The 13991-nt window shown below is 50.8% G+C and overlaps 1 protein-coding gene across 35 annotated transcripts in view; it reads right to left on the bottom strand.

Moving 5' to 3' along the window:
• The window catches only part of Eps15l1 (epidermal growth factor receptor pathway substrate 15-like 1), a 172581-nt gene that overhangs the window by 111498 nt on the left and 47092 nt on the right, over nt 1-13991 (bottom strand). For 12 of the 35 annotated variants that reach the window (XR_015639463.1, NR_199186.1, NR_199185.1 and 9 more), the window contains 2 exon segments: nt 13364-13424; nt 12599-12681 (listed from right to left, as the gene is read on the bottom strand). Coding sequence is in view for 31 of the 35 variants with exons in the window: in XM_087588596.1 (XP_087444722.1) it covers nt 12599-12681; nt 13364-13424 (144 nt within the window). In the remaining 4 variants the exon portion in view is untranslated. 35 annotated transcript variants of the gene reach the window in all.

The raw sequence follows: 13991 nt of genomic DNA, 5'->3' as shown, positions 1-13991 counted from the left end.
AGCACCATCCAAAAACAGCCTATGGTGGGGCAGGAGGATGGCTGAGTTCCCAGTCGCTAGAGATCCTGTCTCAAACACCATAAAATAAGATAAAGGTCCCACCTTGGCTTTGCTATGTCTCCTAGCGCCCTGGCTTCTGAGCAAGTGCTGCAGCTGGTCGGTTTGCACTGTTGCCCATCAACCTGGGTAAGTGGCTGTGGCTGATGATAATAAGGACAGGTCGGGGCAGAAGTGCATGGTTGCACTCTAAATTCATGCATGAACCAGGGAGCTGGGGCAAAGAGCCAAATGCTTGTCCATCAAACAGCACTAGTTAGCAGGTCAGCTGAGGCAGGGGAGGTTCCTGAGCTGTGCACAGGTACCAAGTGGTGCCTGTATGGTTAGAAACTAAGATGAGATCAACACAACCACACCACGGGATGCTGGGCTGACATGCATCCACCACACATCTGTACCTACCACCCAGCAGTGTGTACACAACCGAGCCTTTCTGTCCAGCTGCTGCTTCTGGGTAGAGTGAAATGAATAAGGCTTAGGCCCCTACAGGTGCTTTGCTCATGGGTTAGAATGCATGAAAGCCACGATTCTCAGGATGCTGGATTCTCCTGGCTAGGCTCTCCTGATTGCTGATATAAGAGCAAGAGGCAAGTGACAGAGACAAGAAATGGGCAGAGTGGGGGGGGCCAAGGCCAGGTGCAGATGACATCTTCCCTGTGACTCTCTGTGGTAAGTGGGCATCGTGTTGCCACATCTCATGGACTCACTGGCAGCGGAAGAGATTAAGAGTGGCACCAAGCCTCCCAAGGTCACAATGGCTGTGACAGAGCCCAGCTTTGCATCAACCACTAAGGAGCCATTAGAGCGCCTCAGAAAGGGCTGGCTGGTGGCCCTAGGGTCCCAATCTTGGACCTGTTCTTGAGAGATGTGGCTCTGACGCCACTGAGGGCTCGCTCAGCATTTTATACCCGTTTTTACTCTCTAAATCTAGCACAAGGAGCAGACATCAAAGGCCATGGGAGGATGTGTGGGGTGGTGTCCATGCTGTTGGAGTGTGTCCCCATGAGAGATACACATGATGCAGGAGTGAGTGGACAGATGAGTTTACAAGCATGTAAGTGCATGACATCTGACACAGGCAGTGTGGCATACTAGGGGAATGCATTCTCATTTGACACTTGAACATTTGGCACCATGAGCACATATGCAAACCATGCACACAGGTGCACACATGTCCAAGTCTTTGCTTTCGAGGTCCATGTGAGCCTTGAGTGATGAAATATGCATGCAAGGGGCTGGAGATGGCTCAGCAGTTAAGAGCACTGACTGCTCTTCCAGAGGTCCTGAGTTCAATTCCCAATAACCACATGGTGGCTCACAGCCATGTATAATGGGACCCGATGTCCTCTTCTGTGCCTCAAGACAGCTACAGTGTACTCATATACATAAAATAAAAAATATTTTTAAAAGAGAAACATGTATGTGAGCACACATGTGATGAGAAGGCGTGTACACAAACACTGCCTGTGAATGAGGGGCATGTATATGTGGGTATGTGTGCTTACATGAACATGCTTGTATTCTACCCTGGGCCGAGTTCCACTGCATGAGGCTACTGAGGTGACGGAGTGCAGGGTGCCGTTCATAGCAGAACGCGCCCTTCAGGCTCTTGATCCTTCCCAGTACTTCCCAGAGAATCTACTCTAGTCCCAGTCTGCTGGCCAGACCCCTGGGGACTCATCTGTAAGGAAGGCAGCGTGGACACTGTTCCTGAGAAACCCAGGTGTGCCTAGGTGATAAGAAGGGAGGAGAGCCTCCTCAGGATGTCCTTCTATCCATCCTATGCAGAAAGTGGTGATCATACGGACTGAGCGAGCTGGGGCAGGCTAGGTCCCTCCAAGGGCCACCTGCTCTTATTAGGGACTAGAAAGGAGAGGTTGCACATTTGTGTCACCCAGATGTTCTTTCTTCAGTATTGGAGACCAAAGTGAGGGCCTTGGGCACACAAGGTAAGTGCTCCACCACTGAGCCAGTGAGCTCTGTCCCTAGCTCTTAACATAGAAGTCACACGTACAGGGAGGGCACACTGGCCCTCTGGAAAGCAGGGCTCAGGATAGTGAGGTTACAGGGAAGAGGACAGGAAGCCCCTCGGGCAGCCTTATCTCAACCAGCAGAGCAGAATGAAGGAGAGGCAGGCCATCCTGCTCATCCAAAATATCTACGAAAGCCATCACCTTACCCCGGTGCCCAGCCAGTCAGGGACACCCTGAGCCCCTGCTGTAGCCACCCCAGGCCCTCCCTGAGCCCCTTTGAAGAAGGCACGAGGCCAGGAGGCTGCTAGACAGACACTGAGGGACCATGCAGGTGGAAAACCACTGATGAGGACACCTTAAGTGGGGATCCATGTGTGGATACTGTCATAGCCTGACCACAGGACAGGGAAACAGCACAGCACACACAGCACACTGGGGTGGGGGCGCAACAGGGAGGCAACTTGGCAGAGAGGAGGCAGAGAGGAGACGTCCTGCCCTGGGGTTTGCTCTACTCTGGGCTGCTCAATGGAGGGGCCCTGTGCCCGCCGCCCTGTCCCCACGGGCGGGTGCCGCGAGAGGAGGAAGCGTACTGACCGCTGGGCGGTTTGGGCCGTGGAGGAGCGGGCTTCTTCGGAGGCAGAGCAGGAGTGTCCTGTTTACTTTTAAAGGGGTCATCTGAGAATCCTGTGCCTCCCAAGGAGGAGGAGAAGGGGCCAGAAGGTGGGGGCTGTAAGAGAGGACACGAAAGAGGCAAAAATAGACATTAAAAAGAAGGCACTGAGCAAATGCTCCCGCACCAAAAGCCCTGGCAAGACCCGGGTCCTCTCAAGCCCCCGCTTTCCTCCACCCTCAGAAGCAAGGCCCTCTGCATTTAAGGAAAGCCACCAATACAAGCAGCAGAGAGTAACCCTGTCCTCCAGTGGCGTCTCTTGCTACATTATAGGTTCTTTCCCAACTCAACACTGGATATGGGTCCCCGGGACTTCTGTTCATGATCAGCGAGACATGCATGGTCTCAGCCCCCACTGGACTGGTGCTGGGACAGACCCTCTCTATGCCCCACCAGGTAATTCAGGTGATTCTGCTACAATGGCCGCCCACCCCCATCCGCTGGCATATCCAGTACTATCTCCACCCACTGTTGGTAGCCAGGTCAGCTTGTTTCCCTTGTCCAGTGTTCAGTTTAACTAGTCCCCACTTCCCTGCCTGAAATAAGACAGTTGAAATCAGATGGTAAGTAGGAGTAAACACGTGGACAGGATGAAGGGACACACGGTGAGCAGGTATGTAGATGATGAGTAATGGTTAGATAGATGGGTGGGTTGATGGTTATGTGGATTAATGGATAACTATGTGGGAGGGTAGACAGATGAAGGGATAGACCGATATGGGTAAATGGATGAGTAGTTGGATGGTTAGTTTAAACCCTCAACTTGACACAATCTACAATCACCAGGGAAGAAAGTCTCAATAACGAGGGCTCAAAGTCTAGATAAGGTTGGCCTGTAGGCATGGGGGAGAGGACTGTCTTGATTACATGAATTGAGGTGGGAAGACCTGCCCACTGTGGGCGGCACCACTCCCTAAGTAGGGAATCCTGAAAGTGATAGAGTTAAATACAAATATACACGTGTTTATTCCCTGATCTCAAACAGCCGATATCACAGGGATGTGACTGGCTGCTCAAGTCCTACCCTGACTTCCACACAGGGATAAACTAACATGCCCCTCTCCCTTAAAGTTGACAGAATATTTTATTAGCACAACATGAAAGAAACTAGGGCAGATGGATGGAATAACAAGTATATGGACAGTGGGTAGACACAAGAATGAACTGATGAAGGAAGTATGGATGGATGAGTCAAGAGAAAGGGAAGACGGAGGGACAGGTGGGTGTGAGAGTAGAGAGGCTGCTGGTACAATGGTGGAGAGAGCAGCACCATGGGGCTGATGCAAGATCACATTCCAAGCACTTTTCAAGGCATACAGGGTCCCATCCTCCTGTGGCCAAGTCTTGGGCCTTATCCCCAGCCCATCTCCACAAACAAACAAACAAACAAACAAACAAACAAACAAACAAACAAGGCTTGGTACGATGACCCATGGAGCTCTGAGAACGCCCCTGAGTACTCAGCCAAGACCTAGAGACCCCATGTGTAGTTCAACAGCTGGAGCCCACTCTGGCTGAGCCCTGCCTGTCGGTCATCACTCTGCCTGGGCCTCCCTCCTGTGGTACAGGCCTCTTCCACTTATGGTTCAGGGTCAGTTGCCGAACGGTGGCTGGCAGGGGCCTGTGTGTCAGCATCATAGGGTACAGTGCCTCTGACTGATGGGGGACACAGCCTTGAGAGACAAGATCAACTGAGGTGCTCACAGGAAAGCTGGTTCCTTCCACATGAGAGGACAACTGCTGTGTGGGGAGGGGTGGGTAAGAAACACTGCTTTCTGGTGTTGGGTGGTCCTGAAGTTTCCTGATCCTCCTGCCTCAGTCTCTTGGGAGCTAGGAGGATAGGCAGGTGTTATCACACCTGGTGGAGAGCAAGCAAATAGGGAAGTGAAATGGGGCCGGCATGGACTGCCGCCAAGCCTGCTAACCTGAGCTTAATCCCTGGACCTGTGTGGTAGAAAGAGGAAACTCAAGTAATCACACACGCACATGGGCAGTCGACACATAGAGAAATAAAATAAAATATAGTTTAAAAGAATTAAAGTGAAACTGAGAGTGCTGGCTGCTCTTGCAGAGGTCCTGGGTTTGGTTCCCAGAACCCAAATGGCAGGTCAGAACTGTCTATAACTGCAGCCCTAGAGATCTTATTCTGTCTTTTGACCTCTAGCACAGGCATATATGCAAGCAGAACACGGATACATATAAAGTAATTTATAAACAAATTTTTTAGTGAAATATTTGAGAGGGTACGGTAGCACACACCTTTAATCCCAGCACAGGAGGATCTCTGAGCTCTAGACCAGTTAGAGTGATAGTGAGACCCTGTGATGGACAGTTTGATGTCACCTAGACACAGCTAAAGTCATCTGAGAAGAGAGGGAGCCTCAATTAAGAAAATTTCTCCAGCCGGGCAGTTGTGATAGATACCTTTAATCCTAGCACTCTTGAGTTTGAGACCAGCTTGGTCTACAGTGCAAGTTTCAGACAGTCAAAACTACAGAGAAACCCGGTTTGAAAAACAGATACACAGACATATACAGACACACACACACGGGGGGGTGGGGGGGGGAGGGATGAATAAGATTGGGATGCAGGTAAGTCTGTAGAACATTTTCTTATTACTGATCGATGGGAGGGCCCAGCCCATTGTGGGTGGAGCCATCCCTGGGCTGGTGGTTCTGGGTTCTACAAGAAAGCAGGCTGAAGAAGCCATGGGGAACAAGGCAGTAAGCAGCACCCTCCATGGCCTCTGCATCAGTTCCTGACTCCAGGTTCCTGCCCTGTGTTAGTTCCAGTCCTGACTTCCTTTGATGATGAACAGCAATGTGGAAGTATAAGTCAAATAAAGTTTCCTCCCCAACTTTCTTTGGTCATGGCATTTCATCATAGCAATGGTAACACTAAGACAGCCCCTTTCTCAAAAAGAGTGAAATGTTTAATAAAGTGGACAGCAACACGTTTTACCCAGCATACAAGATAATGAGCGAAGTACAGGTCCAATACATCCAGTGTTGCCAGGCATGATGGCACAGCTGCCACCCCAGGGTGTCTACAAACACTGGGCAGAAGTGAAAATGAAGATGACACGAAGCTCCTCAGAGAGTGAGAGGAGTCAGTGTTTTCTGTTTCCTCCAACAGGGCAGGCCAAGGACAGAAAGTGAGCCAGAGAACTCAGGACCCATGGCAGAGTCAGACTAAAGGGAGACTGTGACTCAACCAGAGAAGCAGCCTGGCTCTGGCCACACACCGCCCCCTTGCAGGAGCGTGTCAGGGACTTGTAGCTTACGAGTATGGAATCCAAGCTGATAACAGCAGGCCTCTTGCCAGGCCCTTCAGTGCTTTCTGGAAGCTTCTGGGCAGGAGATGGCTACTTTTACCTCCTTCCTAGGGGCCTGTGAGAGAATTCTACTACTACCATTACCCCTGCTTTACACACAGGCAGATTAAGGCACAGAAATCAATGTGGCTAGCCCAGATATACCTCGGATCAGTGTTGACCCGATACACCTTGTCCACTACCTAGGTCTGGATACCTTGGCACTGTCTGCAGGGTAGGCATAGAGCCACAACATGGAAACTATCCCTGTTCTCAGTCTGATACGCATGGCTTCAGGGGAGAAACAGCCAGGAGGGACACAGGGAGAAGGTAGTTTCTCCAAAAGAGAACAGGGTTCTGGGGCTGGAGACACAGCCAATGGGTAAAGGACCTGAGCACCCTTGTGAAGAGCCGGGTGTTGCTGCTTCTGTGGTCTATGTCTACAGCCCTAGAGTCAGGGGGAGAGACAGGACCACCAGGGCTGGCTTGCCAGTCTAAGTGAAGCTGTGAGCTGCAGGTTCAGTGAAAAGCATCTCAAACAATAAGATTGGTTACGGAAGACAACTAACACGTATACGCACACATCATATGCACATGTGCACATGCATACCCAAGAAACCAGGGCTCTGTAAGCCCCAGATTTACAGGAAGTCTTTTTAAAAACAGATTTATTTATTATATATAAATACACTGTGGCTGTCTTCAGACACACCAGAAGAGGGCATCAGGTCCCATTACAGATGGTTGTGAGCCACCATGTGGTTGCTGGGAATTGAACTCAGGACCTCTGGAAGAGCAGTCAGCGCTCTTAACCACTGAGCCATCTCTCCAGCCCCCACCCCCACCCCTCTAGATTCACAGACCTAACCAGACCCCCCCTCCCCCGCCCCCAAATCCTTATTCTGTAGAGCTAGGAGCTTCATGCAGGAAGGCCTGGCGGGCTGTCAGGCTGCAGAGCAGGGAGGAGTAGAGACTCTACTAAGAACACTCTCAAGTCTTTATACACAAATGGCAGAATCTTAATTCAAAGCTTGTCCACGGAAGTTTCCAGATCATCCTGGTCAGGCTGCAGGCCCCTGTGGTCAGAGGTGAGCTGGGTTACTCAACCTGGGCTGAAATCCCAGTCCAACTGCCTGTGCCTTGCTTGCTTCCCCATCTGTACTGTGACGGACAGACCAGCAGAGATGGCACAGTGACTACAGCTGCCCCACCTTGTCATGTCATGGTCCATCATGCTGAGAACATGAAGAGGAAAAGGTTCCAGAAAAACAGTTCCTGAGTCTGAAATAACTTTTACTGCAGCATGCTGTGACTCTTCCACTTGCCAACTGTTCCTTGTTTACAAGTCATGCTTTTCCAGAAGTGCAAAGGGAGCAGTGAACACAGGGTCAGGCATCCACTGGGGGAGGGCTCCCAAGATGGGTCCTCACAGGCTAAGAGGACACTTCTGTATCGTGAGGCATGTGGGCGATCCCACCTCTTTCTGAAGCTTATGTCTACAGACTCTCAACTCCTCCTGCCTTGGGGACTGGGAAGAGATAGAACAGGGTCATCTACAGGTTAGTGGTTGTTTTTGTTTTGTTTTGTTTTTTGGAGACAGGGTCTTGCTATAACCTGAGGCTGCCCTCAAATGCATGCTACTCTAGCCTCCAGACAAGACGCAGGATGAGAGATGTGTACCACTCAGTATCTTTTGATGCTGGAGAGATGGCTCAATAAACTTGCAAGCAGGCCTAGTGACCTGAATCCCTGGGTTCACATGGTGGAAAAAAATATTGACTCAAGCTTGGCACATGGGTGCCATGATACCCTGCCCCCAAAGAAATGCAATTTAATAAAGAAAACAAAAAGGTACTCGTGGGGTTGGGGATTTAGCTCAGTGGTAGAGCACTTGCCTAGCAAGCGCAAGGCCCTGGGTTCGGTCCCCAGCTCCGAAAAAAAGAAAAAAGAAAAAAAGGTACTCGTTAGCTGACGGTGCGTAAGCGCTCAAGCCCGTGTGTACTCGGTCCTGAGTCCAGGGTCTGAAATCCAGGAGCCTAATGGCAGAGAAGGCTGCAGTACAGATGAGGTTTCTTGGTCTTAGGATGTTTCTTGGGACAGGTCTCCTGAGTCACAGGCAGGAGAATGAGGGCCTAAGCAGTTCTACTTTCTAATCCACACAGGACCCAGTATTGCTTGACTCACCAGGTGGCTGCAACGTCCCAGGCCAGACAGATGTCACCTCCCCTGGGGGCTTAAGTCCACCGAACTATCTGTTACCTTGAAAGGGACAGGCTTGACTGTGTCAGCCTGGCTCCCCTCATACGGGCTCTGTCCACAACGCCAGGCAATATTCCACTCCAAGTTCACTTTATTATTTTCTTTCTTTCTTTTTTGGAAATGTCTCACTGTGTATCCTTGGATGGTCTAAATCATTATGTAGACCAGGCTAGCCTTGACCTCACAGAGATCCACCTGCCTTTGCCTCCCAGGTGCTGAGATTGGGCCCCCTTGGAGCTGTTCTGACAGTATTAGGCTTCTCAGTCTCTGGAACTGGCTCTTTCCTACTCAGGTGCTGGATGTAAGGCTGCTGTTTTTAAAAGTCTTCCCACAGGGCCTGGGAGCTGGGGAAAAACAAGGTATGCTTTCACTGACAGCAAGGACTCAGAGGCAGGGGTGAGCTAACCACTGCTACTGCCTCAAAATCTTATCAACATAGGTTGTTCATACCTTCTTTTTTTTTCCCCCCTGGAGCTGGGGACCGAACCCAGGGCCTTGCGCTTCCTAGGCAAGCGCTCTACCACTGAGCTAAATCCGCAACCCCTGTTCATACCTTCTTAAGAGCAGTGTCGAGGAATAGCCCAAAAGGACTGAAGGTGAAGCCCCTGCCCAGCATGCAGGGGGACCCTGTGTTCCATCGGCACCAATGCAAAGATTTTCAAAAAAGAAAAAGAAAACAACAACACCAAATCAAACCACATTCCGGCTGAAAGTCACTACTACTACACAGGTGGCCTTTCTTCTGGGTGCGGGTGCAGCGAGGGTGAGAAGCTAATTTGCATTCTCGAGTGCTCTAACACACTTTAGGGAACTCACTCACTTTGATCTCCTTTCTGGCTGCAGGCTGGGATGAACTCAGGGGCCTGACCATGCTCTGCAGGCCTAGGCCACCGACCACACCTGCTGCCAGGGAGCTCATTTAAAGCGAACAAATGCTATAGAGGCTTAGCGAGTGCCTAGAATACTCAGCTGGGAACCCGTGCTGGCCTCTGTCGAGATGATACAAGCTGAAGTCATCATCAGCGAGGAGGGAGCCTCAGATGAGGCAATGGGTCCATAAGGGCATTTTTTTCAATCAGTGAATTATGGGGGAGGGCCCAGCCCATTGTGGGTGGTGCCATCCCTGAGCTGGTGGTCCTGGCTTCTTTAAGAAGCAGAGTGAGGGCTGCAGAGATGGCTCAGCAGTTAAGAGCACTGACTGCTCTTCCATAGGTCCTGAGTTCAATTCCCAGCAACCACACGGTGGCCCACAACCATCTGTGATGAGATCTGATGTCCTCTTCTGGTGTCTGAAGACAGCTACAGTGTACTTTATAATAAATTAATAGATCTTAAAAAAAAAAAAAAAAAAAAGCAGGGTGAGCAAGCCAGTGAATAGCACCCTCCGTGGCCTCTGCATCAGCTCCTGTCTCCAGGTTCCTGCCCTGTGTGTTCCTGCCCAAGTGTAAACCAGACAGACCCTTTCCTCCCCAAGTTACTTTGCTCATGGAGTTTCATCGCAGCCGTGGTAACCCAAAGACAGACTCTACCACAGGATGCCTGCTGGAACTAGCCTGCTGTCACCTTCCTCAGCACAGCTGTGCAGAGCTGGGACACTCTAATTCGAGGACTGAGGAACGGTACATATTGTTGCCCCACCCTGCTCAGGTGCGGAAGGGCTGGTGGTGATGGTTAAAAAAAGAAAAAAAGAAAGCTAAGAGGAAAAAAAAGCCCTTGCCACTCTACTTTCATTTCCCTTCAAATGTATTTATACTGGGTGTTGTTCTTGAAAACTAGCAAGGTAACCAGAGAGGAAAATCAGTAGTGGGTGGGGGTAGGGCAGGCCCAGTCCTTAAAACTGTCATGAAGTCAAGGAGCCCCAGGATGGTGCAAATACTGTATGAGACAAGGTCTTCCACAATCCTCCCCAACTCTGTCCTGGCCCAGAGCCAAGAACAGGACGTAGGCCTGGCTTTCCTACCCCAGTTGCACGGGGCCTGGGGGTGAGAGGACACCCAGCAACATAGGCTTATATTCCTGGGGAGAAGAGGCTATGTATCTGGGGGGTAGCTGGGCAGAGATCGAGGAAGGACTAGGTAGGGATGGCAGCAAGCGCTTTCTCCAGCCTTGAATCTCAGCACATCAGGTGGAGAACAGCATAGACTCCAACCCACAGCCATGTGCATGGCCACCCACTGAACACTCTGAATTTACTAACATCTTTACACATCTGTGATGTATTCCCATAGCTGTCATTCTCTCCAACTCCCAAGGAACCCTTTCTTCCCAAGTAGTCCCCTCCTGTGTGTCTGGTGCTCTGGTTCTTTCTATGACTCTGAGTTTAAGTAGGGCAGTTTGTATCCATATAACCAGCCAGCCAGTGGCCACAGCACAGCAGAGAAACTCCTCCATCAGAACCTACAGCCTCAGACACCTTGTACACTTGGCCAGGCCTTTGCTGAGTCTGACAATGAGCCTAGAGAGCAGAAAGGAACCCACTGAAGACAGCTTGAGACAACCTTGATCACCAGCCCTTGTAGGCTACTGCCCCCATGTGGCTGAAATTTCCTGTGCCCAGCGGCTGCCTCTGCCTATTCAGTACCAGGTGCTGCCTAAGGGACAGCTGCTTCTGGATCTGCACACAATGGGCTCCTAAGTGTGCCAGAGGCGAGCCTCCTGCCTGAAGCCATGCCTCCCCATGCCTCTGTGTGTGCTTGTCACCGTGCTGAAAAACGGTAGCATGTCAAGTGTTGCTCTTGCTGCCAGCCTTTGACACCTGAGAGTGACTGGGCAGCTGAGACTGCATAAAGAGGGCATGCTGAGGGAGGGCAGAGAGCCCAGGTTTGGGTGCTGGCTGCCACTTGTGCTTGGTCTCCATCTCTTGGGGTTCCACATCTGAATTCATTCAACCAACCTCAAACTGAAGAGAGAAAAACACTGAATCTGTACTGAGCACACCCAGGCAGCTTCTTTCCATCTGACTATGAAGGAAATAATGCATGCAGCACTCGATCCTGCAAGGCCCCTGAAGCCACCCACAGTACAGCCTGTCATGTTCACAGTGAACAAGTCATGCCACAGGAGAGATGACATCTCCTGGGGCACCATGCAACCCATCTTTATGGATAAAGGGAATGTCCGCACCCTCAGAACCCCTCCCACTGTCTCCTTCAGGTGGACAGAACCAACAGGGGACAGGATTGCTGCCCCATGACTCCCTCACCACCTAATGGCCCCAGTAGGAGGATAGACTCTGCTGGGGAAACCATGCCCCATGAGGAGCATTTGTAAGGCACAGCACATCATTCTAAGGATAGATCTGTCCCTTGCCAGGAGAGCAAAGTAAACAAGGTGCTGGGTCAGACAAACAAGGGCCGAGACAGCATACCTGTGACACTGTCCTTAACTTACTTTGCTGCCACAGGCTGGCTTTACCTTTTTACTCATTGTCAAAGACGACACCAACATACATCAAACCAACTGACACAACGCACCTGGTGAGTTGGGCTAGGATCTAGGACTTAGTCCCTCTCACCAGGACCAGGTTAGCAAGGTCCTGATAAGGATGAACCTTCCTGCTTTCCTCTCCAGACAGGTCTGTCTCCCTGTGGAGCCCAGGCTGGCCTTTCAGGCACAGCAGTCCTCCCACCTGAGCCTCCTAAGTGCTGGAGGAAAGCCTGCACCCAACCAGGTCATCTGGGGGCGGGGCTACCTGCCGGCTGACTTCTGGCAGAGTTCAAGATGTGGCTCTCTAATCATGTACCTTTCAATGAGTGACGCCAGCCACAGTGTATTCCAGAGCCAGAGCAGACAAGGAAGCCTTTCAGACATTTCTGTTCAAGGCAGGGCTGTGGCTTCTGTCCCTAGGTAGTGCAGGCTGTCTTCTTCTGCATATTCATTCGCACTTGTTTTGCGCTCACCATCCAATACCTTCGAGAGTTTAGTCTATGGAGGCTTCAGGCATTTGTGTGGTCAACTTTATCCAGATACCTCAAGCCTCAGGCCTGTTATCCTGGCCTCCTGGGACCAACGAGTCTATCTCTTCCTTCCCTAGAGCCTTGGCAGACAGAAAAGTGTGCTTGGCCACAGAAATGCCAACTTCATATCCTCAGAGCTGATCCTTGTGTGATGCTAGTGAGAGCAAGATGGGCAATGGCTGACGGCACCTGTGGGACAGCATGGCTACAGCAGCTTCCAGTGGACCTGTCCTCTCACTGCTGTGTACAGTTGTGCTCAAGAGTGTGACAAGTGCAGGCAACGCACATGTGACAGCACTCATGTCTGCCTACTCACACAAGCAGCATGTGGACACAGGCCATGGCTTGACCTTCTTGGGAGGGGCCTTACCTTGGACATCTGACTGAAGTCAGCGAAACCCTCGGCACTGCTGAAGGAGCTGCTTCCAAAGGGGTCTAGTGTTCCGAAGGGATCTGTGAGTAGCACCAACACAGTTGGGGTTATGGTCTGAGCAGATGTGCCTAAGAGTCAAGGGCAACCCTAAAGTTTGCCCTTGGAAATCCTAGAAGCAAGAGACTCAGGGCTGTGAATGTTTCCGGGAGGAAGGTTCCTATGAGGTCAGTGAATCACAGTGGGTAAAGGACAGATGAGTTCCTGCCTGAACCTGCCATCCCACCAGTCCAGGAGAAGCAGAGGAGATGAAGAGAATGGCCATTTCTGTGTGCGGGGGTCTCCCTCTGCAGCCCAGGCCTGTCTGGAACTCGGAGACCCTGCTTCTGACCCCAGAGTAGGATTATTAAAGGTGTGCACTACCACACCGGGTTCTGATGAGACTTAAGTGATCCTCAGTTTCCCAGTGCTAGGAAGATGTGGGTGCCATTAAGCTTGGAAAACTGTGGACTGTCCCCATTAAGAACAATGAGCCCCTACAGCACTGGTTATTAACAGAAAACCCTACAGTCTGGAAGAAAGCCAGCTCCTGCTGAGAAAAACAGCCCTGTGAGGGGTGAGATGGGGGAGGAGGGCATTCACTTTAGCCTGAGAGTCTCAGGCAAAGACCTAAACGTCTCCCCGAAGGGCACACTTATCTGGGGACTGATGGTATTACTGAGGTGTGACGTGGTCAGGAGGACAGGAGCTTCAAGACTCTCTCACCTGAACCTTTCGAGGAGATGCTGGAGGATGAGAAGGGATCACTGGACTCGAATGGGTCGAGCTGAGGGAGGAGAGAGAAAAAGTTTACTCTGATGTCTAGCCTCTAAACCATACTTTCCCTAACAGTTTTAAATGCCATGAACAATACTGCATCTCAGGGAGGGTGGGGTGACTAGACAAATCTGGGCAGTGGAGCAAAATCCTCAACAGATGCACTGATGAATTCTACAGTTCCCACAAATTACCAATGAAGTGAAGGCCTGAGAATCGAACCACAGCCAGACATAGACAACATTAAGATCTGACAGACAGGAAGAGGGTGGAGCCTAGGATTCCCTGGTGAGGGTTGGGAGCATGGTTCAATAAAGTGAGGAAAAGTCTGTTTTCCTGACACAGGCCTGGCCAATTCTAAGATCACTCAACAGGCTTGAAGGCACAACCCTTTAATCACAGCACTGGGGAGGCAGAGGCAGAGGCAGAGGCAGAGGCAGAGGCAGAGGCAGAGGCAGGCAGGTGTCTGAGTTGGAGAGCAGTCTGGTATCCTAGAGAAACCCTGCTTCAAAAAAGCCAAAACGAACAAACAAATAATAAAAATTTTATGTAAAAGTACCTAACTCATTTAAACTCA

Source organism: Rattus norvegicus, chromosome 16 (genome assembly GCF_021556685.1).
Source record: "Rattus norvegicus strain SHRSP/BbbUtx chromosome 16, alternate assembly SHRSP_T2T, whole genome shotgun sequence".
In the NCBI taxonomy this organism is placed as follows: domain Eukaryota; kingdom Metazoa; phylum Chordata; class Mammalia; order Rodentia; family Muridae; genus Rattus; species Rattus norvegicus.
This window is presented reverse-complemented; position numbering and strand designations above follow the sequence as displayed.